This window comes from Populus trichocarpa, chromosome 13, assembly GCF_000002775.5.
Source record: "Populus trichocarpa isolate Nisqually-1 chromosome 13, P.trichocarpa_v4.1, whole genome shotgun sequence".
NCBI lineage: Eukaryota > Viridiplantae > Streptophyta > Magnoliopsida > Malpighiales > Salicaceae > Populus > Populus trichocarpa.
This window is the reverse complement of record NC_037297.2, coordinates 7,099,179-7,115,081: the sequence shown is the minus strand read 5'-3', so window position 1 is coordinate 7,115,081 and position 15,903 is coordinate 7,099,179. Positions and strand designations below refer to the sequence as shown.

The 15,903-nt window shown below is 31.9% G+C and overlaps 1 protein-coding gene across 1 annotated transcript; it reads left to right on the top strand.

Moving 5' to 3' along the window:
• Window positions 1–432: 432 nt before the first annotated feature.
• On the top strand, window positions 433–2,130 carry LOC18104191 (bark storage protein A). The gene is made up of 5 exons (XM_006375937.3): window positions 433–782; window positions 887–1,045; window positions 1,279–1,464; window positions 1,561–1,737; window positions 1,827–2,130. Exons 1-5 carry the CDS (start codon window positions 492–494, stop codon window positions 1,992–1,994), a joined length of 981 nt encoding a protein of 326 aa, XP_006375999.2. The 5' UTR covers window positions 433–491; the 3' UTR covers window positions 1,995–2,130.
• The last annotated feature ends 13,773 nt before the right edge of the window (window positions 2,131–15,903 follow it).

Sequence of the window (15,903 nt, the reverse complement as noted above, 5' to 3'; positions counted from 1 at the left end):
AATTATGTAATTTTTTTTAATTATTATCTTTTAACTTCAACATGCATCAACTTCAATCGCTAAAAAATGTTACAACATAACGAAGTAGATGTTTAACTTATTTGATGATTGTTAGTATCTTGCATGATCATGAAAAGAGTAGTGCACACATACTTGCTCCATTCCATGCATAATGAAGGACTTTCATGTAATTACACTAAAAAGTTTCGTCTTCACTTGAATTCTAGCTTAACGTACGTCTCACTTTCAAGTTTTGCCACATTTTTTTTTGAGGTGATAGGATCCTTAAGAAATGAATGGATATGAAAGATTTAATCTTCCATGTCAACAATATATTAAAAAAAAATGAAAAGAAATTAATTGGCCGTTTCGCTAGATGATCTCTATATAAAGTCACATGAGCAACACCAGAATACCACAAAACACTTGCATTGCTCTAAACAACGTCTCTCTCACCTCATTTCAGCACCCTAACACTTCAGACCTCCAGAATGTCGTCGAGCGTTAACTTGGTAGTGATGGTGGTTGGGCTGCTGGTTTTGGCTCAGCAGTCTTTCCAAATGAGTTTGAGAAACCCTGTTGCTGCGACAAACAATTGCAAAATTGATTTCACTCGTTTAGGGCTTGTGTTAACTTCTGGTAACAACGAAAAGGCCCTTCAAGACTCTGGTCTCTTCACACCTGATGCTGAAACGCCTTATGTTGACATTGCGGGGAGAAGGTTCCACATTGGGACACTTAATGCTCGTTATATTGTATATGTTAAGATCGGGGGAAATTCTGTAAGAGTCCTCGTTTCTTTATAATCTTTGTTTCTTCATTGCACTATTTAAATATTCAGTATATTACACTGTTGCTGTCCATTGCTAACTGCAACCAAACATAGGTAAATGCTGCCATTGCTGTGCAAATCCTCTTGAATAGATTCCGTATTCAGGGAATTATTCACTTTGGTAGTGCTGGGAGCCTTGATGAAAAAAGTATAGTGCCAGGTGATGTTTCCGTGCCGCTTGCTGTTGCTTTCACAGGAGCTTGGAATTGGAAGGTAATTACACACACACACACACACACACTCTGTGAACATTAATGGCGAGTACATAATATTTGGTTCTGGAATTTACCATGGAGTATTTTCCATGAAAAAAAAATATATATCTACCCTATATATTTGGATGACTTGAAAGAAATTTAATTTAATTTTCTGGGTTTAAGTTGTATGTTAATTATAAGACACACACGTCTTATACGTAACCAGATTTAATTTTTACAATGGCGCAGAAATTAGGGTCAGATAAAGGGGCGCTGAACTTTGGCGAGTTTAATTATCCAGTGAACGGAGAGAACTTGTTGGCTAGTGTAGACTATGATACAATAAAATTGTTCTCTAAAGGACAATCACCGCAGGATGTTTTCTGGTTTCCCAGCACAACATCCTGGTATAGTGCTGCCACTCAAGTGCTTCAGGTTTGTCAATCTAATTTTGATCCTTCTTCTTTATCAATAGTCACACACACACACACACTGTATTACATACGCTTGAATAATTTCTGTGATTTGCAGGATTTGGTGTTGAGACAATGCTACCATGGAGTTTGCCTACCTTACAAGCCTAAGATTGTGTTTGGAACTAAGGGCTCTAGTTCTGATTCTTACATTAAAAATAAAGCATATGGAGATTTCCTTCACAAAGGTCTTAACGTCTCAACTGCCGATCAAGAAAGCGCTGCTGTAGCTTGGGTCAGTAAAAAGGAATAATTTCATTGAACTAAGAAAAGTTTCTCTAAATTCATGTGTTCGGCTAACTAGTTTGGTCATTTGATTTGCAGACATCTTTATCAAATGAAAAGCCTTTCATCGTGATCCGAGGTGCTTCAAATGTAGCAGGTGGAGCAAGTTCAGTGTCGCAACTTAGCTACTTGGCCTCCTACAATGCTTTCCTTGCTGCAGCCAAGTTCATTGAGTCAATTCCTACGCCACGTCTGGCTTGTGAGTGATGGGATTTTGTATCTGCTTCTGAGTCGTTTGAGTGCTATGAAAGAGATCGATGACCGATTGCACTCAAATGAACTGAACTGTGTTTGGCCTACTAAATTAAATAAACTCGAATAAAAATTCTATGAACTTTCTCCATTATATAACGTATTCACCTGTTCCTAATTTTAATTCCGGCACTCGATGATGGATGATTTTAACATTGTCAAGAGTCGGAAAAATGAGTTTTCTTTAACAACTTTTGCTATGAAAAAGTTGATTTTTAAGTCATAATTTATTATGACCATCAATGCATGTTTTAATTAAAAAATAAAAAATAAATATGAATCAATGATTTTTAAACACCTATATGAATAAATTTAGAAATAATAAATTTAAGAAAATTATATAAAAAATAAATCTTTTATTCTCATTCAATATTAACAAGCATATTATTTTAAAATTTATACATTTTAAGTTAATACATAATTATTCTTAAAGAAATTGCTAATATTATCATAAAAATCTCTAATTATTTTAAAAATAACTTAATTGGATCCATAAATATTATTTTAATAAATCAACTTCAAGAGAATTTTATTCACAAAATAGAAAAAGAGAAAAACAAATTGTTAAGGGATCTTGAACAAAAAAGCTAAGCTCAAGTTCTTGGTTCTATTTCAATGAGCGGATGATGTGTCATCTTTTAGTTTAAATTCTGACATATTTGATGGTTAGAAAGTGGGGTTTGAGTTTTCTATAGCTTTAAAAGTTTAATTTTGAACTTATTTTCTCATGAAAACATCATAAGAACCTTAATAAACTTATTTCTAATATCAAAGCACTCTTTAATCACTCTAAAAACTTGAGTCCAACCAAATAAAAACCAACTTTACTAGTCTCGATCTATTTTCTGTAGTATGTTCAAAGAAAAAAAACCATCTTCAATTAAATCCTTTCTCTAAAGATAATTCATTGACATCAAGATAAACTTTTTATGTGGTTGGACCGGAACCAAATAAATTATTTCTCTCCTCTCTCCTTTTTCTAATAACTTTATCTTTTCTTCTCAACACCAAGGGCTTTACTAGTCTTGATCTACTTTCTGAGTATGTTCAAAGAAAAAAACCATCTTCAATTCCACTATATTTGCTAATTTAAGTATTAAAGACACTATTAAAAAATATAGTAATTAGCAACGGACTACTCCGTTGCAAATAATACTAAAATTCGTTGCTAAAACAATTTAGCAACGGAATCAGCAAGGGCAAAAATCGGATGCAGATTTGTCAAGACAATCTATAATATTTGTAGTGTTTTCTTTTGACATAGCTTTCTTGCAAGCTCGTGTCAATTGTTGATTCAAAGCTATCCTAGCCTTATCTTCTCAAATATTACGAACAATCGACTCATCTTTCTCAGGAAAGGAATATTTTTTCTACCAAATAATATATATACCAAGTAAAAAGAGTGCATAAAATTTCAAATTATATAAATAATTAATCATATTGTGTTATCTTGTTCAGAATTTGCAAGATGATGTAATAACTAAAGAAATTAAATGATATTAAAGAGTAAACAAGAAATAAGAACAAATTATAACACAAATCAGCATAGCTATTCAGTTGATAATTTTCATAATGCTACATTAAAGTGATCAAAATTGAAAAGAATATTATGGCAATTAGTGTTGGTTCTTACCTTAAACTCTTTAAAGAGTTCATCCCTGCACATTGAATCTACTTTTTCCCAAGAGTGCCATGCTCCCTTAAAATTGGACCTCAAAATATCTCTGATTGCACGTCCACACGATGCGCTATTGAACCTGAAAATATATAATAACAAACTTATATTAAACAAATAATTACACAATAATAAGTAATTTTTTTCATACCTGAAAATATAACCTTAATAAGTTTGTTTTTAAAAGTTTGAACTTACTCTGTTGTTCCATACAAACAAAGCTCTTTTTTTCTTGTTATTGGATCTATTGGCATGTCAAAACCCTTTCTTTTAACACTTTGATCATAATTGTATGGAGAAGATGTTGAACCGTGATATGATGGAACACCATCTTGATCCTCATCACATACACCTCTCTCATTACTATCGTCTCCCTCATCTTCACCTCTAATGTTCACATCATCACCATCACCATCATCACCATCAACTCTCCCATAACTCCTATATAAATTATGTCCTCCATAAACAAGTTGGTTATCTCGAGAGAAACCTCCTTGAGTTTGAAGCAAATCTTGAAAATGAAAGCCCTCACAATATTGATATGCATCAACCCTCCCATAATCATGTTGAGGAGGATGTGTACTCCCCAAAGTAGGTATATAATACTCATTTGCATTCTGATACACAGGTTGATGAAATGTGGATCCTTTGTTATTATGCCTTGATGTAGTTTGAAATGATTTGGATGAAGTGGACCTGTCACTCCTTGATGTGGACCTGTCACTCCTAGAATCTAATATGGATCCTCGTCGAGGCATGCTAAAAACCAGAAAAAATATAAACATTATCATATGAATATATACAACATAACAATAAATTAGCTCATAGTTAAACTATCAGGAATAAAAAATTCACAAATATTTTCCCAAGACTGCCATAACTAGAATGAAAACAAACTGTTAAATATCATTTTTTTCCCAATTCATTAAAAACAATATCCAGTTTATGATGTTCAAAATCAGTATGGATTGTCCACTTAATAGCCATCACTCCAAAAAATATTATACTTCAAATAAAATAATTACTATAACAAAACCAAATATATAAATAACATCAAGACAATTTCATTAAGCATTCCTTGCAATGATTAAAATCAGCCATGAAGTTTAAATTGTCAAAAGCCAATTAACACAAACAATAATAAAAATAAAAATCTAAATAATTAATTAAGCAGAAATCAAAATTTATGAGTATGCTTACCTTAATGTTTGTTCCTATAAATCAAAACATTGAGTAGGAAGAACCCTTTCATTCATGCTTCAACATCTATAAGCAAGAAAACGAATCACAAAATAAAATATAACATCAGAATCACAATTTAAAGATTGATACTTGAAAGGTTAGAAATGGTTTCAAAGGTCAATGAAAATGATATATGTAATGTGATGCATAACACACACTTGAATAAAATAATAAAGAAAAAACTTTGAAAGCCTAAATATTGTCAAATAATATGAAATCATCCATACATATAATAAAGATAATTCATTACATATACTACGAAATATAATTAACTTGTGCTACTCATTATTATCATCACTCATAACCATCACCACCATAACAATCATCCTCATCTTCATCCTCATCTTCTTCTTCTTCACCATCACCATTACCATCACCATCTTCTTCTTCTTCTTCTTCTTCTTCATCTTTGTTTCCCCAATTTATGTCAAGTTGAAGCATTTCATGTTGCCCGATTTCTTTATAATAAGATGATTCAACAAGAATATTTGGATCATCAAGTGTTTGAGTAGGAAGGACACGACATGGTTGAGAAATCTCATCTGATTGATCAACATCAAATGATCTCACATTGTTGGCATCTTCAATAAATTCACCCATGTCAACATTATAACGACTTCTAGCAGTTGTCTTAATAACCGTCCACCATTCAGATGATTTATTACCAGGTGGATATGTATAGTAGACTTGTTGACATTGTTGTGCTAACACAAAATCTTCATTTCCGTGTAGTCGAGATGTATGCTTGATTTCAACCAAACCATTCGAAGGATGCACTCTAATCCCTCGTTTTGTATCATACCAATTACATTTAAACATAAATAACTTGCATTTACTCCCCAAGTATTTTAGCCGAACAACTTCTTTAAGCATTCCATAATAATCACGTTCATTATCATCATAGCAACTTCCTTTCACACAAACTCCACTATTCATTGTCTTTTTAAAACGGCCATAACGTTGAGTATGAAATTTAAAATCATTCACATAATACCCATTATAACATTTCACTGAAGTTGAAGGGCCCATAGCAAGTCCAAAGAGCTGATTTTCAATTCCGTTAGATTGGTATTCCACCTAGCATAATAGTTAACTCCATAAGAAATAATGATTTAAAAGAGATTATTAATATTTTTAAAGTAACTAATTGACATAAAATATAAATTAATTTTATTAAAATACTTACATTATTTTTTAACCAATTTGGAAAGATCGCTTCGCATAATTTTTCAATTTCACCATCACTCGCATGTGATTGTTGTGACTTTAGCTCTTGACGACATTGCCAAAAATTTTAAAATGTTAAAATTAATAATAAATTATTATAAATTTAGTACAAAATAATATTTCATACTTACTCTAAATAAGGCTTCAGTTCTTGACAATTGAATATCACATAGTTAAGCGCAATTTGCATTTCAGCATGTGACAACTGCCTTCTATAAAATCTTTTGGATAATTTTTTCCCTGGATAGGAAAAAATAGAGAGACATCCATCTACACTTTTAAGGCCACCATCATCATTCCGTGGAACTCGATTCCAAATTGTTTGCACGTCATCACTAAAATAATGAGATGCAAAATTGGTAATTTCATCAATCAAGTATGCTTCACATATGGAACCCTCAACTTTAGCTTTATTGGTCACTTTCTTCTTCAAATAAAACATATACCTATATCATTTCTGTCAATTAGTTTATTTTTAAAAAATAAAAAGTTAATAAAATTAACATAGTATGAAAACATACCGTTCAAATGGATACATCCATCGATATTGAACTGGTCCACCAACTTTTGCCTCGTAAGGTAGATGTATCATCAAGTGTTCCATGGAGTCAAAGAAGGATGGAGGAAAAATCCTTTCAAGTTTGCAAATTATTTCAATTATATTCATCTGCATTAACTCCATGTGTTGGGCATTTAAATTTGTTGAACAAATATCTCAAAAAAATACGGACAGTTCAGTTAATGCCTCCCACAGTGGCCTAGGTAAGTAAGGTCGGAAAGCGGTTGGAAGAAGTCTTTGAATGAAGACATGACAATCATGGCTCTTCATCCCCAAAACCTTACATTGTGCCTCTTTCACACATCGTGAAATGCTTGAAGCATAACCATCAGGAAATGATAATTCCTTCATATCCATGACAAAACTTCTTGTTGTTGTTTCTTGTGTAGACAATAAGTGCCTTTAGGTTTGTAAACCCGACCACTCATATCTTGTTGCAAATGTAAATTTGGCTTCTGACAATACAATTGAATATCCAACCTAGCCTTTAAATTGTCCTTGCTTCTATTAGGACAATCCATTACTGTATAAAAAATATTGTCAAAGATATTTTTCTCAATATGCATGACATCAAGATTATGACGAATCAAATTTGTATGCCAATATGGAAGCTCCCAGAAAATGCTCTTCTTCACCCAATTGTGTTTAACACCAAAGCCAGGAATTTTATCATTATATGATGAACCTCCATTATGTCCCTCAATATACTTGGACACTTCGTTTAACATTTCCAAACCAGATGGACGAGGTAAAGGAGGGAGCCTTTCAATTACTCCTTTCAAAAACTTATCAGATTGACATCTATATGGGTGGTTCATAGGTAGGAATCGTCGATGACAATAAAAAAATGTAGTTTTCCCTCCATTTTTTAATCTAAAAGCCTTGCTATGCTCCATACAATAAGGACAAGACAGATTTCCATGAGTACGCCACCCCGATAACATGCCATATGCTGGAAAGTCACTAATGGTCCACATCGAAGCTGCCCTTAATTGAAAATTTTCCTTTCTGTATACATCATATGTTTCAACACCAACAAACAACAAATTCTTTAACTCATCAATCAAAGGTCTTAGGAAAACATCAAGCTTTTTACCCGGATTCTTTGGCCTAGGAATCATCATTGTCAAAAACATGAATGGTCTAGTCATGCACTTCCACGGAGGCAAATTATAAACAGTCACAATTACTGGCCAACAAGAGTATGTATTTGAAGACATGTCAAATGGACAAAACCTATCAGTGCACAACCCTAACCGAATATTTCTCGGATCTGATGCAAAGCTTAAGTGGACACGATTAAACTCCTTCCATGCCTACCCATCAGATGGGTGCACCATAACCCCATTATCTGACTTATGAAAATGATGCCATGTCATATCTTTGGCATGATATGGAGACATGAATAGTCTCTGAAGCCTTGGTGTCAAGGGAAAGTATCGGAGTTACTTCTCTGCCTTATTGGAACCTTTACTAGTTGGATTTCTAGGTTTGTATCGTTAACTTCCACAAAAATCACAATTTATTTTCATAGCATCACTCCATAGTATAGCATACAGTAATTAGGACTCACATCATATTTCTCATAACCAAGTCCAAGTGGCCGCATAAATTTCTTGGCATCATAAAAATTGGATACCAAATTTTCATAATTAGGCATACAACTTTTTGTAAAATCAATAAACTTGTTGAAGGCAGTCTGAGTCAAATTTAAAGTTGACTTCATATTAAGCAATTGTACACAAGCAGATAATTTGGATTGCTTGGTACACCCATCCCACAAAGGCTCCTCCGCAGCTTTCAAAAGCTGAAAAAATTTAGTTGCCTCCGGATTTGGAAGTTCCTCTGCTACCACAGGACTAGACACATTATCATTATAGTATGCATCACCAACCCCCATTGCATCCATGACCAGATTCCTATATGGATTTTCTAGACAAACATCATTCACAACATGACTAATTCCAACCGATGAAGGTCCAGCCAATATTGGTTGTGCGACATAAGGCTCCCCATGTACAGTCCAATTTTCATAACAACGTAAAAAACCTTTTGTCAATAGATGCTTACAAACATCATCTTCCTTTAAAAACTTTTGATTTTTGCACCTCACACAAGGACATCTAATTTTCCCCCCAGATATATTTTTATTAATTGAAAAGGCAAAATTGATAAATCTTCTAACACCTGTAATGTATTCAGGACGAAGATGACCATCCATAAGACGACGATACATCTACGATCGATCATCCATGTTAATCTAATTAACATGATAACACCAATAAGTATTTTTATAAATAAGCATACTTCTTTAACTACTAGTACTTAAACAATCATTTAAAATAAAATATATACCAAATAGCTATATGTAATTGGTATTTTATAAACATTTTCTTTTACGGTAAGCTAGAAGATGGACAAGAAATTGCTATGAAGAGGCTGTCAAGGAGTTCTAGACAAGGATTAAATGAGTTCAAAAATTTATTTGAAATATAAGAATTCTAATAGGTTATTAATTAAATCCAAATTTAAACAATATTGTTATTTATCCATTTCCTTTTTAATTATTGGAGTAAACTATTAATTTAATTTAATTTAATTTAATTTAATTTAATTTCAGATTTTTTTAATATATAAACACTATAATATTATATTTTAATTAGAGAAATATGATTTCAACATGGTGATTGTACTTAATGGCTTGTTTTGTGGGTAAAAAAATGCAGTATTTATTTGAAATATTTTAAGCATTTAAATTGAATTCAATTACATGATTCAAAAATTTATTTGAAATATATGAATTCTAATAGGTTATTAATTGAATCCAAATTTAAACAATATTGTTATTTATCCATTTCCTTTTTAATTATTGGAGTAAACTATTAATTTAATTTAATTTAATTTAATTTCAGAATTTTTTAATATATAAACACTATAATATTATATTTTAATTAGAGAAATATGATTTTAACATGGTGATTTTACTTAATGGCTTGTTTTGTGGGTAACAAAATGCAGTATTTATTTGAAATATTTTAAGCATTTAAATTGAATTCAATTACATGATTCAAAAATTTATTTGAAATATAAGAATTCTAATAGGTTATTAATTGAATCCAAATTTAAACAATATTGTTATTTATCCATTTCCTTTTTAATTATTGGAGTAAACTATTAATTTAATTTAATTTAATTTAATTTCAGAATGTTTTAATATATAAACACTATAATATTATATTTTAATTAGAGAAATATGATTTTAACATGGTGATTTTACTTAATGGCTTGTTTTGTGGGTAAAAAAATGCAGTATTTATTTGAAATATTTTAAGCATTTAAATTGAATTCAATTACATGATTCAAAAATTTATTTGAAATATATGAATTCTAATAGGTTATTAATTGAATCCAAATTTAAACAATATTGTTATTTATCCATTTCCTTTTTAATTATTGGAGTAAACTATTAATTTAATTTAATTTAATTTAATTTTGGATTTTTTTAATATATAAACACTATAATATTATATTTTAATTACAATGGTTTTGCCGGTAAAAAATACAGTATAAGTTTCAAAAAGCATTAATTATTATTTTTTTGGACAACCCATTAATCAGCCATAAAAATAATTAAAGTTGGTTTAAACATGAAAGGGCTTTTTTTGAACTACCCACCCAAAGTTCTAAACTGCCTTGTCATTGATTTATATTGTCTAACCAAATAATCAAAATGGGATTTGGGCCTCTAAATGCCTTCATGGTTTTGAAATTAAATAAAAAAGACCGAGGCTTATTCTTATTCTTTTTAAGAGGAAAATTACCAAAAACATGAACTTCAGGAAGCAATATGTAAAAGCAGAAATAAAAAGGACAGTACTATGCCCAGAAAAGTTAATTGAATATAATAACAGCATCATGTTCACATAAACCTCTAAAACTAGGATCTACAAGGAAAATAAATTTAAATATGAATAACCTTATCCCAATGAAAAGCAGAGTTCCAATTAATTGAAAAGATTACAATAGGCATGCCCAGCAGACAAATTAAACATAATCTAATTAAGCAACCATAAAAAAATGGAGCAAAATAGACTTACCTAAGCCCCAATAATCAATGGCCCAAGGTGGAGATTTCCTTGTGTAACCCAATCAGACTTAGCCAACTCTATTGATTTATATTGTGATCCAATAAGCCTTTCATATTGCTGGAAAAATAAAACACATAAACAGTATGTTAAACCCATCCAGTTATATCAATTGCTATTCTTTAAAACAAATCTAAGTTAAACAATGAAAAACAGAAAGAATATCCAAGTTAAAGTACTGTTTAGTTTTTATATTTTCATGGCAATTGTCTTCTCATAACAATTTTTTTTCTTCTAAGATCTAACCTAAAAAATTTCAATCTTGAACAAGATTACAAAGTTATTTTGAAATTTCAAAATAACTAACATTTAATTTATAACAAGGAACCATGAACAGACATCACCCACTTAGCAACACTATGAAAGATACGAGAATAAATTTCATCTCAGCATATATGGTTTAGTATTGTTAAAGACCACATCATTTCTTGCTAACCAAATAGACCCCAAATTAGCATCTCACCACACTGTAAGACCTCCACTCCTGAAAGAGCACATCAATAAAGCATAGAACTACCCAAGAAACACCTACCAGCACATAATGTTAGAATTGTTTTTTTTTTAAAAAAACATGGTTAAAAGAGCATATTTCAGAACAGATTTGAAGTGAGTTTCATATGAAAATTAATTTTCAACATAAATCCTTTAATATGAAATATTATATCTTATGGTTTTCAAAAACATAATGACTAACTTATAAAATCATAAAAAATGCATAGACTAAATTATAATTTACTCTAATTATTATCTCTTAAAACCTATAACTTAATAGGAATCTATATGGTTAGGACATAATTTTTCTACAAAACCGAGCCTTTGCATAAAATGAAATTCCAATGAGATGCTTTTAGTTCAAAAAGCAGAACAACAAGGTACAAAAAGCATAGCATAAATAACTTAGCTATAAATAAACCTAGCTAACCAAAAGTCAGATCAATAGAAAATCAGTACAGGACCAAGAATTCACAGTAAGGAACTACTGACTTCCCAGCAACAATAAAAATAAATTTGTAGTTAATTGATATATTATTTAGTCATCTCCATGTTTCATTTTGATCTCATAATTTCCATCTAAAAAGAAACTTAATATTAGATTTAATGAAAGAAAATCATTCAATTAATTTTTTTTATATACAAACTAGAATTGAATAAGGAAAGGAAAAAAACAGTCCTATGCCCTGAAAAGTTAATTGAATATAACCAATATACAAACTGGAATTGAATAAGAAAATAATAAAAAAAAAACAGTCCTATGCCCTGAAAATTTAAATATGCATATTTAAATTTTGATACAAGAGAATCAATACACACCACTTAATCCCGTCTTTGGTAGCTATTGCAATATCTGAATTTTATTTGCTGAAAACAGGAACTCCATCAACCCTCCTGCTCCCATAGCTATGTGGAATAGTCTTGAGAAGTTGGTGTGCTGCCTTGACCTGTGAGAGCATAAATCTGATAAACAGAATTATGAATCTATCACAATAAATACAACTTTGTGAATACAATGTGGTCTGAACAAATGGTACCTGTTTTTAATTTGGAACAAACTGAAATAGTTGAGGTTTCTCCTGCATAACACAGCAAAATAAAAGGTGGATTATTCTAGAAAATGATATGATATTAGAAATATGAATAGGATCGTAAAATTTGAATTTTGTCAAGGAAAATAAGTGCGTATAAGTTTTGCAACTAAAACTAATAATTGCATATTTTGAAAAAATATCTACACGAATCAGCAACCACCACATCCTAGTAAGTTGGATTGGCTGTGACTAAAAGGCAGCACTAAAACTTTGCAAGCATGCTCAATCAAATCACAGCAAGAAAAAAAGAAACACTTGGACTGCTACAGAAGAAGAAAATGCATCACAGGTTAACCAGTTGCTAGACTCTCTAGATTTTAACAGCATCCATACGCTGCTGTAACACTTAAAAATTATAGAAGTAGAGCATGACAAGGTAAAAAGTTGAAGCAACAGGGTAGCAAGTTATAACAGCATGAAACATCTCAATGAAAGTGAAGAAATTGAACTGATGCATAATTTCCATCGATCACTCTCTTCTAGACACATGAATTACCAGCATTAGTCCAGTAGCCTAAAGTCATTCAATTTATGAACCGTAACCCTAAAAATTAAATTGGAGGTTTTGATAAATTTTCAATTAAACATGCATAATTAGGTTATAGATCATGGTAAAAACATTTCATAAACCCTTATATTATCGAATTAATAGCCTAAAACCGATATTCAAAGTATCGAAAAAAAAAATGTTACCTGTGTTCTTGAGTTACAGGTGACCAAGATGGATCTACAGGACAAAAAACAAACCTGAGATTGGGAAAGTTAGGTGAAAAAGTTTTAGTGTAAGTTAAATTGCAACAAAGAAAAACAAAAACCCTAAATTAATTACCTGAACTATTGAAGAAAAGCGTGAAAAACCCAACCCGTTTACAAGGAGAAGGGGTAAATCAGCATGTTCGATGGTGATAATGATGGGTCTGGTTCGATGTTGCCATGGGTCTGTGTTTTTGGTGGTTTACAGAGAAAGATTGAAACTGTTCAGATGAAGGAGAAGAAGATGAAGAAAAAAAATTAGGGGTGCTGAAGACGCGAAGAAGATGAAATGTTTGGGATAAAGGAAAATCAAATCGATGAAGAGAGGGTGATTTTTCTACAGTTATGGATCGATGTTATTAGGGACGAAGGAGACTGGAAGAGTGGAAGATCATTAATTTTCATCTGTTGGTTTTGTTAATTGGTCTCTGTTTGCATTTCGGTGTGGAAAGAGAGTACTGGTGTAGATTTACCAAAGCCAGCGAAAAATAAACGGTTGAGATTTTATCCTAGTAAGTGTAATCAACGATGTTCGTAATTTTGGTTTTATATTAAAATTTAAATAATTATTTTTTCAATTAGCAACGGAAAATCCGTTGCTAAATTCAACGTAAAGTTTGCAACGGATTTTTCGTTGCTAAAATCCGTTGCTAATATTAAAAAAATAATATATGTGTAATTCATTGCAAATCTGTTACTGAATTTAGCAACGGAATTATCCATTGCTAAATTCAGATGCTAATAGCCCATGTTTTTTGTTTTTAGTAGTGAGAATATCTTATACAACCAAAGAACTTATTTTATAAGATTTTTCACATTGTCATCACCACTTGTAAAAACAATTTATCCATAACCGGCGACATGATCGCAGAATTGGGCCCAAATGATCGTTTGTACGTTTTATCAATACAAGCAATTATTGTCTCTAGCCGAACATCTCTTGTGGCTCTGTAGTGGGTTTGGTAATTCCAGCTTATCAGGGCCATGCATTTTCATATCTAACAAGTTAACCCTTGGCTTTCAATTAGGCTGTGCCTTGTTACCCACCTTGCTTGCTTCTTTACAGTATGTAGACCAATTTTAAAGTTGTGGGATGTTGCTCATTGACAATGCAATGGTCTCACTTTTGGTGCGACAGTGAACATCAACATTCTGGACAAGGCACCATTGCTAGTCAAGATACAGCTTTGAGATTTCTCAGACACCTCCTTCTGTCACTGTATTCTTTGGGGCACGGGACATGGAGACGCCGTCAGGAGCGAGGACCCTTTTCTCATGGCTCGCTTCACTAGCAATTACGTGCCAGCTTCGGTGCACCATGTAACAGTAGCCTAGCCATGAACGTGCTCCATGGTTGTGTTGCAACTTGCAAACCAAGAGGTTTACATGTAAGCTCTTGTTCACAGGTTCAAGCGCAACTGTGCGAGCAGTTGTTTTGGTGGTAAGAGATTTCTTTACTATTGTAAGTTCAAGTAGACTGCGGTATTACAGTGATATGCATTTTCAAAGGAAAAAAATGCATTGATGGCCCATGAGGTTACACGTAATCAGTATTGATATGCATTTTCAAGGAATGGTAATGGCGAGGGATATAAATACATATAAAAATCACTGTGGTGATTTGCAAGAGCAGAAAATTTAAGGGGTTTTTTTGAGAAATCTCTCGTGAACAGATTGAGAGTGGTGGGATTTTTGGGGTCCATTCACTTGCCTGCCTTTTGGATAAGAGTTGCTAAATGGAAGCCATCACAAGACGAAGCACGTTTCCTGCATGGTGTTTAAGAACCTTTCACTGTAATTCAGGAGCGACACTATTTCTGTCATCGTTTTCGTGGGACCAGGTCGAAGAACACAACATGTTTTCTTCTTTCCAGAGGCGCATGCTGCATTACTTACAAAGCCGACAAAAGTATTTACTACACCGAATGATATTAGATTTACAAAAAAATCTTTAGAATATTCAGGGATATTCCAGTCAGTAAAATCCCAAATAATTATAATGGCATCGTGATAAACAGGGTGCCTAGCTGGTGCTTTAACTGCATAAACTTATTTGGAAAATATTGTTATGATTGAATCCTCAAGCTCAACAAATCTCTTTATGAAGTCTTCACCTTGGATCCTGATCAACACACACACCTTGGATCCTGTCCAAAGCAACGATGATAGGGATCCGAGATAAGAAGGAAATCAAGCGTAAAAAGCAAAACCAGTAATCAACTCACCTTTGAAATAATTCCATTGGGTTAGTTCCTAAACCTCCATTGTTGCGTAAAAAAATTATTTAGGGCGCTGTCCTTGATAATTGATAAGCTGGGCAGCGCGGGCCCATTCTGTCGTCTTCATCAACTATTTGTAAAACGTGTGTTTATTAGTGTAGGAGAAACGTGTGTTTATTATCTCGGATCCGAGATAATAGGGATCGGAGATAAGAGGGAAAACTAAAATCATAGAAATTATAGTTTTTGTTGTATGAATTTTGTACGTAATGAAATTGTAGATAGTTTAATGAAACAATAAAAAATATTTTATATAAAGTATGATTTATTTTATGATGTAATATCAATAGTTAAATTTATAATATTTAAATTAAAAACCATAAATATTAATATATATTTTTTAAAATTATTTTATAACCTCAATTTCAATAGCAATTTTAACCAAAAACACTAAACTA